A 13667-nucleotide genomic window follows, 5' to 3' on the forward strand; every position below is an offset into this window, starting at 1 on the left:
GTTCTGAAGCATACAAGTCACCCGGTATTGGACCCAGCCCCGCTGCCTTCCTACAAGTTACCCAATCAATGGCATCATGGGACTCTTCTAGTGTAACCACTAAAGGGCTGGATGTTTCTTTTGTCACCTGTGCATTGGTATCTGCTATCCCATGATGCTCCTTGTTGGTTTCCAAACATAAACCTCAAACTGTTCAACCCAAGCCATGAAAGTCAACCTTAGACGTAAGAGGAGGACTTCACTGGAATACTACATGCCAGAATCATTGATCATACCCACCCTCGCTGCTAAAGTGAAATCGCGCCACATTCCGCTCTCCCGCAAACCTAGCTGCTGCTTGGGTGCATTTATAATTGTTCCTGGTTATTTTGATTTTACCACTGTCTTTAGATTTGATGGAGGCTATGAGGGCCAGCTAAGTTTCATTACGCTGTTTATTAAATAAAGAGGGTTGGGCTTCCTATTTTCCTGAAGACTTACATTTCCTGCTAAACCTTTCATTTAAAGCATCAAATAGGTCCTCATGGGCCACCAGAATGAATGCATCTCCTCAGTTGGCCCATCTTTCTCATCAAGTCTAGTGCACCTCCAACCTTATTGCAGAAATGGGGCATTATGTGGCTGGTTTTAACACAGGACCCCTGCAATGCCACCTTGTTATTCTAAATTCTCAGTTGGCCATAATGTATGGAGTTAGTTGTATAGATCGAGGTAGTAAATACCCTTGCATGATGCAGGGGAAGAGCATTATGATACCTATGATCTCACTCTGGCACCCCCGTATCCTTCATATATGGCCAGAGTCTTAGATTCATCATAATATTATCTACCCTACTCGACTAAGTTATCATTTTAAAGGTATGGACGCAAAGCTAAACGTGAGGGAGGTCGGCGTTTACAAGCCCTGAGACCCAAGTTACTGGTCATTCCCACTATTATGTGTTCACAGGATTGCCCATCTATTTATAGGTCATACATTTAATTGCTGGATATCCCACTTATCATCTTGATCCTCTTTGATGGCACATTTAGAATGATCAAGGAGCTCAAAGTCCCCTGCAATGATTAATAGTCATTCTTCTGGGTCTTATATTAAATGTGAGACTCATCCTGGGATATTACTTCCAAGTACATGTTCCTGCCAACATCCCTGTTCTAAATATTGAAGATACGTAGGTTGTGGCCCTCAGGAGAACTAACCTTCAGACCCGGGATGTCAGGGGAGTTTAGGGACAGGCACTTAATTCTACAATCTGATGAAGTTTTCCGCCAGATCTCTAGCCCCCCAAATAGTTCCCCACAGCCCCTAAAAAACAGCAGAAATATGATAATTAATGAAGGCAGATCTGTGCACCGGGCGCATACACCAAGGGGCTGATTACGATGGGGGAAGGACCACCACCGTTGGCCCAGCGGAGGCGGTCCATCTGCTATCACACATCGATCTACACACCACCCAATTAGGATGGTGGGGGATACAGCGGTGGACACAAAGTCCGTCCGCCACTTCACCGCCAAAGGCAATTGTTCCGATTACCTGGTGGACGGTGCAGGGTGCCTTTAAAATGATGGTGGTGCCTAGCAGGCACCGTCCACCAAATTAGAATTTGATTTTAGCATCGCGGTGGGTGCTGCTGTCAGCAGCACCCGGCGCAATGTTAAAATGAAGTATGCGAACACCATGGTGGCGGTCGCATTCCATTTTGTGTTGCGGGACCGCCACAGGCATGGCGGACGGTCCTGGTTTACAACAGGATGGCGGACGGACTCCAGTCTGTCTGCCATCCTAATGAGCCCCCTAGTCTCCTACAATAAACATACAGCAAAGGCATCGATACAATGTCCCATCTAGGGTTTGACAATTTGGATTTTAGTGCTGCAGTGTTGCAGAGTTCCATGAAAGTATCTTCCAGTCATCTTAATTCTTCACCAAAAGGGATGGAGCACAGTGGGGAATATTCTGCTTCCCACGTCAATCCACTCTTTCCACTGTTAGTGAAGACTCCTGGTAGGATCGACCTCTGACCTCTCATTACCTGGCAGTGGAGGGTTACACTTAAGGAGGGTCTGCGATGACGCGGGGGTGTTGAGCAGGTCTCCTTGTCTAACAGTCCATCTGCCAGGTCTTGTGATGATGTTAGGGCTTCAGTGTGATTGCGCGTGTCGCCAGGCACTGAGCAGCGTGCGGCGCTCAGACATTGGAAGGTATCACTGCTCTGCATTTACGCATGTCTCTGATTCAAACTATTACTTTGTTGATCAGAAAATCACCATCTTCTCTTACATCATGCATATATATGACTCCTTACAAGCCCTTTGTTTGCTGCTGGTCGCACCCTGCCAGGGTGCCAGCATCTATGAGACTACCCGTTGGCATCATCAAATGTGGCACCTGACAGTTTTAAAGGTATTGGCAGATAAAGGCAATCACGCCACTTCTCTACTTTATTTTGGTTTGTCCTCTCATTAGATCTCACGAGGTGTCTTCGCTGTGGTGTCTTCCCTGCTCATGCCAGCTAGTCACAATATTGAATTTCTTCCTCTAGTTATTTTCATCTTGGTGGACCCCCCTCAGGTACAGTAAAAATGACTCACTCCTGGGATCTGAGTCTCTTGCGTGGTTGACGGAGACTATTGTCTACTGTGCTGGCGTCAACGTCCCTGGACAGTGAGTGGCCACAACCGCCCAGTGTCTCTCGTTGAGAGGGAGGAAGGATGGTAGAGAGCTCAGTGGTGAGAGCCTTCGCCAGCGCCTTAAAATACTTAGTCTTAGCTTTAAGATTGTTCACAACGTGACATAAATCACTCCTCAAATCAAATAAGTATTATTCGATTTAGCAAGCTAATAATAAAAAAATCACAAAGTCAAGTGCTCATTAATAAAATAGAATGGGCCTTTTAAAACTTCTTATAAAAACATGAGTAAAATACATTATTCAACTGGAAATACATCACTCAATGTAAACAATAGACTGAGGCATATGAATAGAATCAGGTCACAGCAGCCCACAATAAAGCTAATCCGGCTGGTGAATTCTCATCAGTGCTGCACAAATTCTAAAACAAACACACAAAATATGAACCCTTCAAATATCGCTCGATAGTGTGTCTCAGATTGTTGTGCAAATACAAGTTCTTTGAAAAGGAGAATACTGAATACCTAAACTACACCGCCCAGAAACTATTTTACCCATACTGCTTGCTAATTCCAAGCACCCCTCTTATAACATTTAAGACGGCGAAACAGTTATCAGTAGAATCCTGCGAGTACAAATAGCTATAGCCTTCTCTATAAGAACATGGCAATGTGCCCTCAGCAGTGGGAGCAAACATGTGGCTCTCGGGATTCTGTAAAGTGCACAAAACAAATCAAACTGCAAGGTAGTTTGTTGAGCCATATTATAACAGGAACATGGCATAAGGTTATTGGACCAACTGCATTGATGCAGAAGGCTACCAAAAGGTGCACTGTATGGAACCTAGTGAGATTAAATCTATATTGGGGTACAGGATGAAAGTTAAATAAAATTGCTGCGGATTGGTCAGGAGACCAACAATTTGCAAAGCTCAACACTCTATGCTGGCTCAGCAGCTCCTGGTGTGGAGATCTTTCCCTTGAGAAATAAAATAAAATTTGCAGGAAACTTATATTCCCTGGGGAAAGTGGGATCTATTAAAAGATTCAGGCTTGTCCTTGCTACCCTGTAGACAACAGGGTGCAGCATCACGTGGGGTTGCAGTTTTGGCAAATAATGTCTGCTCTTCTTGACGTAGGCTAGTGGATAAACTGGGTGGCTGCATAATTATTGAATATAGAACGGGCTCTGCTGGTTCACATTATGTACAATTGATGAAACAAGCATCTTTGATGTCTTGAACATTGAATTAGCCTCATGGCCTCTCACTTTAGTTCTTTGTGGGGATTTATATATTCATTCAGAGGTGAATACCAAACACATTTGGGAACAGAATTATGTAGGTAGGAAATCAATGGGTTTTAGGGCCCTTGAGTGCTTAGTGACAGATCATTGCCTCATAGACATATGGAATAAAATAAAAGCCCCAGACCGGGGCTTTACATATTACTCATTCCCGCATATTAAAATAGTGAGACAAGATTACTTTTTTATCTCCACAACTCTGGTTTCTGAGGTTTCCTAGAATACTCTCGGATCATAGTCCATTGATTCTTGAGATCCAGATAGCAGGCTTTTCTAGACCCAGGTTTTTTTTTTACATTTTATAGGAAACTATTATTTCAATCATTATATTTAGATCATATGAAACTCTGGATAGAATACTTCTTGGAAACTAAAAGACGAACCTCTGAGATATTCTATCAGTGAACCAAGTTGGACCCCCTGTCAGCAGTAGACTGAGCACTGCTATGATCCAGCAGACTCCAAGGAGCAGCAACAGTTAAGGAGTTTAGTGATGAAATGGCTGCAGGACACATGTGCACCTATGTCACAGAAACCAGTGTCAATGTACATGTACAAACGCATGGTGGAGTACATCTATCATAGAAGTAAATAAGAATGGACTGAAAGTGGGGGCCTGATTCACAAAGGTAAACTTAGACCAAAAGTCTAATTCTACGAATTGGCAAATTCACATAGGGCATTTACAAGTACTATCTTTATTGCCGCACTCGGGGTGGGAAACATAAACCTGTCAAATACAATGTGCTTCCCTGACAGACGGACTGTATGGTAATGCTGCAGCCACAAGTAGGGGTGAGCGTGCCAAAAAACTCCGCTCCGCCAGCGGTTGGTGGAGTTTTTTTGTCAAACTCCGTACTCCAAGCAAAGCGCTCCCCAGACTCCACTGGCAGAGCGGAGTTTACCGCACGCCCTTAGTCTTCATCATGGATAAGAAGAGTGCTCCCACTTCTAAACTTGGCTTTTCCGAAAGAGTGGAGACTTGAACTTTGATCTTTGATTTCTTGTTTGTGAACCTAATAAAGAGAAGAAAATTCAATCATTTTTTGACTAAAGTTTTTTCTCAAACATTAAAATGTTTTAATATATTTACTTAAGAAACCATTAACAATGTACATATGACTTATTGTAATTTTGACAATGTTTACAAACAATAGGCTGTGCTATACATTTCCCTTAAAATTATCAAAGTTATGTTGAACATATAAATAAATAAATACATCGTTAGAGTTTGGGGAACATTCATACATCAATATTGTTGCAGACATCCCATCCATAATATTACAAGTGTATTTAAATATAATACATTTGTACTAAGTGGGGTGGGATATCCATAGCGTTTATGAAGTCGTAACCCATACAATAGACTCATATTTCATGGAAAATTGTGTCACAAAACTGAAGTTAAAAACAATACATAACTTTGTATTGGGCAATTTAATGAAGGCCTCTTTTGAGATCACTAACCATGACATTTAACAATTGACTGACCCAAATGCATTCAATTGGTGAATTACTATGTGGACTTTGACCTGTTTAACAGCGCTAAAATGCTTCCGGTCCTCAATTCATCTTTGACACATTTCTATAATAATATTTGCCATATTTAACTTTAAAATAAACACCTAGTCAGCCGTGGCCTGTCCATATGGGCTGAGGGGCCATGTCCTTATTTTTTCCAAGCTAGTAGAGTGTCTGTCAGGCTGAAGAAAGGTCAGGCTGACACTCCCGGCTGCCTGAGCTGACCTTTGCCAGGATGAGAATTTCACAGTCCTGTGGGCAGGACCTCCTCAGCCTGGCAAAAGTACCTTAAGTCCCTTCCCCTCATGATGAGGGGAAGCATCACCAATTGCCTCCAATGTGGGTGCTTCATTCTTAAGCCCTGAAGGGCCCAGGGCAAGTGTCAATCAGTGACACCTCATCAAAGAGTTGGGTGGGGTCAGAAGTCTCACTAACCTCATCCCACTCTGTGAAGAGTGAGGGACTGTTGTCTTTCCTCATTGGCTGAAGCTCAGCCAATGAGAGAAGGTAGCAGTCCCAAACCTCCTGGGACCTCCACGGCTTTTCTCGCTACAGTGAAGGTAAGTTTTTTGTGTTTTTATGTTTGGTGCATGAGGGTATGTATGAGTGTTTGTGTATTAGTGAGTGAGTGTTGTGAATGGGTGTGTGTGCGTGTATGTGAATGCACGGGTGTGAGTGAGTGTGTATGTGTGCATGTGTACGCCTGACCTGTTGCCTGATAAAATTACTGGTCGCCACTGTACCTAGTATAAAGTATAAAGGGCCTATAAGTTAGAAACCATTATTGTACTGCTACAAGTTTTGTGATATCCATTTGTGGTTCAATGCAAACATGGTTTCATCACTTACGTTGTTGCCTGAGTGTGCCATTGAAATATATGCAATCCAAGGAATAAAAGTTATACCTTTGGACAGTAAAAGATAATTTAAGTAAACTGATTAAACAATCACCACAAGTAGGAATATAAAGTGCTATGCAAAGCGCCGCACACTCATGCCGCGTAGACCGCGCAGCAGGATTAAGGTACTGTGTTAAGCAGACCCAAGTGGGTCCCTGTAGCTGGCCTCTGCTCCATTGCAGTCACCCTGAACTCTTGACATCGTACCAGTCCGGCAGGACCAGGTAACCACAGTTGGCGCTTTGTGCTTTTTAGCGCTATTTTTACTTTAAACCTTTGAAAAATGATATCCCAAGTTGTGCTCATTGTATTTTTTTTTTTTATTTAATAAAAATTATTTATTTTTTTAACCTAGGGTGGAGTCTTATTGTGGTGTTTTCACTGTGTTACTGTTTAATGTATAGCACAAATATTTTACACATTGCCTCTTAAGTTAATCCTCACTGATCCATGCCAAGCTACTAGAGGGGGAGCACAGGATAATTTAGGTTGTGTTATTAATTTCCCTGACAAGGATTGTGGTCCCTTCTTGGGCAGGGTGCAAGCCTCGGCCAAATAGAGACCCAATTTCTAACAATTAGCATTATGATACAGGAGGAGAAGCAATTTAATTTTTTCCCACAAGATGGTCAATTGAGTTATCTTTTTATCACGTCTCATGCTCTGATAAACATTTAGTAAAAGTATCAGAGGTAAAAGATGAAGTCTTATACATTAGAGCCATGACAAGTCAAAAGAGAGTAATTCGAGTTCAACCCTAATCTCGTTGATATATATATATACAAAGCTGGCCCTCCTTCAGCTCGGCCTTTAATGAGGCGCGTGAGGCGTGGGCAGCACTCGCTTGATCATCGCAGTGCTCTGATCCATCCATGATTCTTCAAACATTAAAATATCCAATCCTGGTAGGAATGGAATTGCCTGAGATTCTCCAGAAGCCTGGTCAGACCGTGCACAGTCCAAAAACAGGACCTTGGAGGCAGCTGCTGTTGATCTTTCTTCACTAAACTTCCATCTTCATTAATGGTCGTTGGACCGGATAGGAAGAGGGTCCTCTCGGTGCGTTGTCACAAGCGCGCGGTTTAGAATCTGAATTTGTGATTATAAATTGCAGTGCATTAGCCACGTTTAGGAGGGGCCAATGGCACCTCGTAAAAGTGAGGTGGGCTGCTGTGACCGATGGCCGGTGGGCTTAGACTGCCCTCCCCTCCTTAAGGGCAGAAAAGGGATCAGTATTGATGGATAGTTTGAGGAATCATCCTTCCTGACGTCAGCGCACACTCAGAGACCGCGCTCTGCAGGTGAACGCTATTCTCTATATCTGGGGATGACCGTATGAATCAAGCTGTTTTCTGTGAAGGTTCAGAGGGGTCCTGATTAAAACGTATTGCATCAATGACCGCAGACGTGAGGTTAGATAATATTGGAATTGATGCAGGCAATCTCAAGACAGCGCTACAATTGAGAATATCAAACGGTCCTCCTGACCGGTATTTGGGAATAAAGATAAACCTAGAGGGATTGGAATGAGAATTCGTCAATGTACAACAATCTTGTGGCCCAATGTCCTGGTCAAACTTGGGCGCAGTTCATTAGTCTTAGATCTGGACAAGGCCCGGGCTGATCTAAAGTAACCACAGTAGTCTCTCCCAGGGAATATTAAGAATTTGTTGATTATCAGTGTGAGAAGTTGGCCTGGCATATGCTGTTCACCAGTTCTAGTGGACACCTTGCACCGGTCCAATTCGACTCTTATGGTAGATAGGTTTAAGACAACCTTTTATAGAAAGCTATCCTAGTGGTAGCTGTGGAGAGCAGCCTTCAGGCTATGTCTTTAGAAGAATGTAAAGCAGCTTGTTTTACCTTATAATCTCTTGAATTACCAAATGAAAAGACACCACACAGGTATATATATAAAATATATACGTATTTATTTCTAGACACACTCTACTAATCTCTTTATGAGATTAGAAGTCTGGAACATATGCACAACAAATTAAGCACTTATATGGCTGGGGCCCTAGGGGCGTACCAGACCATACACTAAAAAAGAGGTATAAGAAGAACGACTTACGAGGGGACAAGGCCTCGGGCCTTCAGAAGTGCAGGGGCCTCACTAATCCACCCAAGGCAGGTAAGTAAAGGACCCACGGGAGACGCATGCAGTGTGAGAACACAGCCGCGGATCCCAATAGACTTCAATGGAGCAAGTCGCGGTTGGAATTTTAAAGTTCTAGGGTACTTCGGGAGAGTCTACAAGCAAGTCACTTACAGGGTAAGTAGTTCTAGAGCCAACACACACAGGAGCACCGTAGTGCTGGAGTTACCTCACCCAGGGAAGCCGGGTGCATAGGTGTCTTTTGGTGTTGGGGCGCGTGGGCGTTTTCAATGGGAGCCAAAGAAGACTTGCTGCTTGTGAAGACAGGAGAAGTGTCCGGTGGAATCCAAGCCTGGATTCAGAAGAAGGAAGACCTGAAAGCAGAGGGGACAGTGTTCAAAGTCACTTGCCAGTGACCCGGGCCCAGGAAGATGGATGCCGACAGTAGTTGGGTGATTTCAGGTGATCAAGGGTGTTTTGACTTTTCAGCCATGAGGTCCAGGAGGCATTAATGATGACCAGGAGCTGGATTCGCAGTGTCCCACAAAGTCTGCAGCTTACTGAGGTGTCAGCAACCGGATTGGAGCCAACAAGCCTTGGCAACAGCAAGTCTCGTGGAAAGTGAAGAAAGTCAGCGATGCAGACCAGGATGGTCTGGGGGACTCACCCAGCAAGGATAAGTCAGGACAGCCCTGGAGCAACTAGGGGAGCTCTTTGGTTTGATAAGAAAGTCTTTGGGGAACCCACAAGCTAATGGGAAAGGGATTGCAAAGATGCCTCATGAGGATTCGCTTTGCAGGAGCCCACGGTCACTCGGGACAGGGTAGGCCTCTGATCTTTGGTGGAAATCCTCCTGGAGGCTTGGGCTACATGGGGTCTAATGCACAAGTTCGTAGAACATCGTGAAGGGGTTGCACTTGACAATAGTGTACAGTACCCGGGTCCACTTGCCTCAGCTTCACTGGGGACTCACAATAGCCTTTGAGAAGTCAGGAAATCCACTTCTGGGGCTGCAGGGACTTCGGACTCTGGCGGGAGCGGGAAAGTTTGCGACCGTTGATTCAAGTTTTTGGTGCCTGCCAAGCAGGGGAGTCACTCCTTGACTCCAAGGGAGATTCTTCTGTCTTCCAAAGGTAGTGGAACGTCGAAGGGCCAGGATTCTTCTTCAGAGCGTCGTTCAGGGATATCTAGTTTGCAATGGCAAGGGTTCCCTAACTTATACTAAAGGAAAGGGAGGGACTAGCTCTACGAACACTCCTAGGGGAAGGTCAGGGGAGTGGGTGGTTACACCCACTTCCCTTTGTCCAGTTTCGCGCCAGAGCAGGGACAGGTAGCTCCTGAGCCAGTTTGAACTGACATATGCACAGAGGAGCCTACTGCTCCCCCAGTGCAGGACTTCAAAGCACTCTAGGAGTGCACCCACCCAGCCCCAATACACTAAACCCTGTCTGGAAGGTGGTGACACCTCCCAGTGACAGGATACCTATTGTTGGGCCTCCTCCACTGCGAGTTTCGGTCAGCAGCAAGAGGGCAGCCCAGTGTCTGTGCTGGTGGCATCCATTTTGTGATGCCAGGGCTCTTCAGGATTCTACCGTGTTTCCACAGTAGGTACATGTCTACCCCTCTAGAAGGGTGGGATCATACTCCCACACCAGTTACTGGTGTGGGGGTATGATTCCAAGTTGTTTATATGTGTGTGTAAGGTGAGATATAGGGAACCTATACCTCTGTGAGGAGTGCTAACACTACCCCACACAGGCTGCAGTAGCAGGCCTGTGGTGTCAGATTTAGTCTGCTTCCCAGGGGTGGCATAATACATGCTTCAGCCCCTGGTAGGCCTGTGAAGTACCTATGCCCTTGGTACCTAAGGTACCATAAACTAGGGGCTCATAAGGTACCACAGTATCCAATCACTGGTGCAACTAATATGCACTCCATGATGTTTAGAGAGATCAGTGAGACTGGGGCCCTGATTAGCAGGGTCCCAGTCAGACTATAGCCAGATCAGTGTATACATCAGAAAAAAAGTGGGGGCAACATAAGTGCGGATCCTACTCTCCTACAATCAGCTTCCCTGGGCACTGATGAAGTCATACTTCCTGTCTGCATGGTCACTCTTCCGACTCTGCCACTCTCAAGCCTGCTGTCTCTCATACACAAGACACCTCTTGTAACTCATAAATGACGTAAAACTATTTCTTTACTGTACAAGAACCCTCTTCCAACCCAGAAATGACGCAAACGCACCTGCGGGGAACAGAAAACACGCGAAGCGGCGGAAACACCGTTCACATTAGAGAGTGACGGCCCTGAGGGCTCAGTAACAGAACTCCTTTCAGTGAGCCTCAGAGTGCGTGAGTGCACGTGAACCTTCCACAGTGGAGGCCTCGAGCTTGAGGACGGCCATTCCATGTGGCACCTGCATTAGCTCTCATACATGCGGCATTTATTAACCGGAGCCTTTAATGTAAGTGCTACGAGGGACTACATATCTCGGGTTTAAAGATGAACACAATAAGATGCACCGAGTACAAGGCTCTATATGATTACGTCACACTAGGTATAAGTGATTAGACGCACGCATATACTGTCTCTGTGGCGTAAGAGGGGGGGAGGAGCCTAAATTACCTGCTCCCCTGTGGCTGCTGAGGGGCAATTATTGGCAGAAAAACTTTCAGCGCGAGCCCGGCCTCTGACACCCGAGAGATTGATTGACGTGAGGTGTGCGTGTTTTTCTGTGGGGATTAAAGGGGGGGGGGGGGCGGTGAAAAGTCAAAAATCTGCCTTTAACAAAAGGAGAACAGAACCTCGCAAACACAAATGCTGTTTTTCTGGCTTTCAGGTAGGTATGTGGTAATAGGTGCAGGTTCTCCCCGCCACTTTCACTTTCATGAGACTCCCCCCTCCCTCACCCCTCCCCCGAGTCACCCACGTCCCTCCCGGTCACCGCTTCAGTCGCCTGGCATCGGACGGGGCTGCAGCTGCGCCTGGGCCTCCGCGCTCGTACCCTCTCTGGGGTCACTGCCTCATCTCCCTGCAGGGTCTGCAGACGTCTTGTTGAGAAGGTTGTCAGAACCCACAGGTAACTGTCCTTCTTTTGTTACGTCGCCTCTTTATGTTGCTTGTGTCTTACAGTGTACATCGCCTCCATCCATCTTTTGTTTCTTCGTCGCCACTGATGTATCCGAGCAGCGCTTGTAATTCACCTCTGCCAGGAGCTTCTGCATTAGGTGCACTGAGGACACAACCCTCTCTTTCATTTAGTCTTGGAAGTAAATGTCCCACAGATGGGACAGTCTTTCTGTTCATGGCCCTGTTTGTTTGCTGCGGGAGCCAGAGAGGTTTAAGCGCGGCCGGCTTTAGGGCTGGGTCCCTCACTGCGACAGTCTTGTTGGCGCCTCCCCATGACCACGAATTTCCTCACCACCACTCTCCAATAGTGGCCCTCATCTCCCCATAGTCCCTCTCTGACATACGTGTAATATTTTTTAAAGCGTTACTTATAGTTCACTCACACCAAGGGGCAAGGCCCCATCATCACTGGAATGTCATTTTTTCGACGTTCCTGTGTCGAGACGGGCTTCACCTTATTTACAAGGCAGTGTAACGCTTTCTGGTAAATAAGGCCCCCATTCACACAATACTTAGCTTAATAAGTGTGGGCAATGGGTGTTGCGGTGGGCGTTCCACCGCAAATGGAGGCGTAAATAGGAGGCCGCGCCAAAAAATAAGACTAGGGAAAACCTGGTCTTAACCTGGCGCAGTGAGGAAAAATGCTTTATTTCTCTTTGTTTTTGCTGTTTTTATGTGTGCCCCACATGATTGTTTATGTGCAGGAAGGTATCCCTTCCTGCACATAAACAATCATTTAAAAAAAATTATGATTTGCAATTTCTTTGCGTGCTGCACAAATCACATAGAAGTTACAAATCACCATTTAAGATTGTTTACGTGCAGGAAGGGTTTCTTGCACATAAAGAATCATTCCATATAACGCAGGCACCCTTGCACTATGGTGCAGGGGTGCCTGTGTTGGTGCAAGTTGGCTGAAATTAGCGTCAGCGTAGGGGGAAACGCAGGGATGTACCGTATTGTTCTAAGTACCGTGGAGCTCTGCATTTGTAAAGTGACGGGGCGCAGGGTTAGCCTTCTTGGCTTAATGCCGCGCTCTGCCACTTTAATTGTAAATATGCCCTCAGCCTTGTGATCTGCGCGGTACATGCTCTTTGCAGCAGACACGTTATCTCTTGGTGCTCATTCATGAGCAGTCAAAACTGCCACTACACACAATTTTATCTCTTAACAGCAGTAACATTAATCAGTAGAGTTATCTCGACATTTTTATTGTTGCCTGAAACTGCCTCAGGTATAAGGAAGTTCAAGTGCTTTTAAACCCATAAGTTATTTTTTTAAACAGTGCCCACAACAAAGTCAGCACCAGGTGCAGCTGCACCAGTCGCACCTCCCTAAAGCTGGTCATGGGTTTAAGCACACAATATACATTCAGCGCACAGCGACTCTCGCAGCCTCAGGCACTGAAACCCGCTCCTGTTTGCGTCTAAAGAGGTATCACTAATAGTCATTTCTCGCAGAGGTTTGTGAGCCTCTGAAGCCGGAGCCAGGCTCGGGTCTCAAGCCCGGCTCTGGCTCAGCTCGAGGGCCTCTTGGAACCTCGAGCCCATAACGAGCCGCGCTTTCATGTGGCTTCTGCCTCCCTCCCTCCAAACGGGATGTGTTGTTTAAGCCTAAACTGCCCTCTTTTGAACTCAGGGACCAGGTTCAACTCTCGGCATCTGCTCAACATCTTGTGATTCTGGGCAAATCCCTTAATCTCCTGATGCCTTGATCAATGCACCTGACCTTGTGTAATGTAACTGGTGTTTATACAAAGCGCTTCAATACCTTAGGGTCGAGTTCACGCTATATTCTGAAAACTGCAGAAGAATGCACTAAGAGGTAAAAACAAATCCTTAACATGAGAAAAGAGTAATGAATGCCTATTTACAGGGTAATTTGCATACAGTGAACCCAGGAAACCCCGTATAAATCACAGCTTCTCTGCTTAAACTGTATGATCTTAGGCAGATATTTTATTTCACCAACTCTCTTTTTTCTTCATTATCACATATGAAAGCACTTTCGAGTATGTTAATATAGCCTTATAGCCCGCCGTAGCGGGCTATACCGGCTGTTAAAGGCCCGCTGCAT

General features: G+C 45.5%; 1 protein-coding gene across 1 annotated transcript in view; it reads left to right on the forward strand.

The window, feature by feature from the left end:
* Positions 1 to 13667, forward strand: part of LOC146822458 (uncharacterized) — a 326778-nt gene that overhangs the window by 21498 nt on the left and 291613 nt on the right. The window contains exon 2 of the mRNA XM_085610060.1: positions 11302 to 11541. Coding sequence (XP_085466186.1) covers positions 11302 to 11541 — 240 coding nt within the window. The remainder of the gene's footprint in view (positions 1 to 11301; positions 11542 to 13667) is intronic.

Source organism: Triturus cristatus, chromosome 6 (assembly GCF_964204655.1).
Source record: "Triturus cristatus chromosome 6, aTriCri1.1, whole genome shotgun sequence".
NCBI classification, from domain to species: domain Eukaryota; kingdom Metazoa; phylum Chordata; class Amphibia; order Caudata; family Salamandridae; genus Triturus; species Triturus cristatus.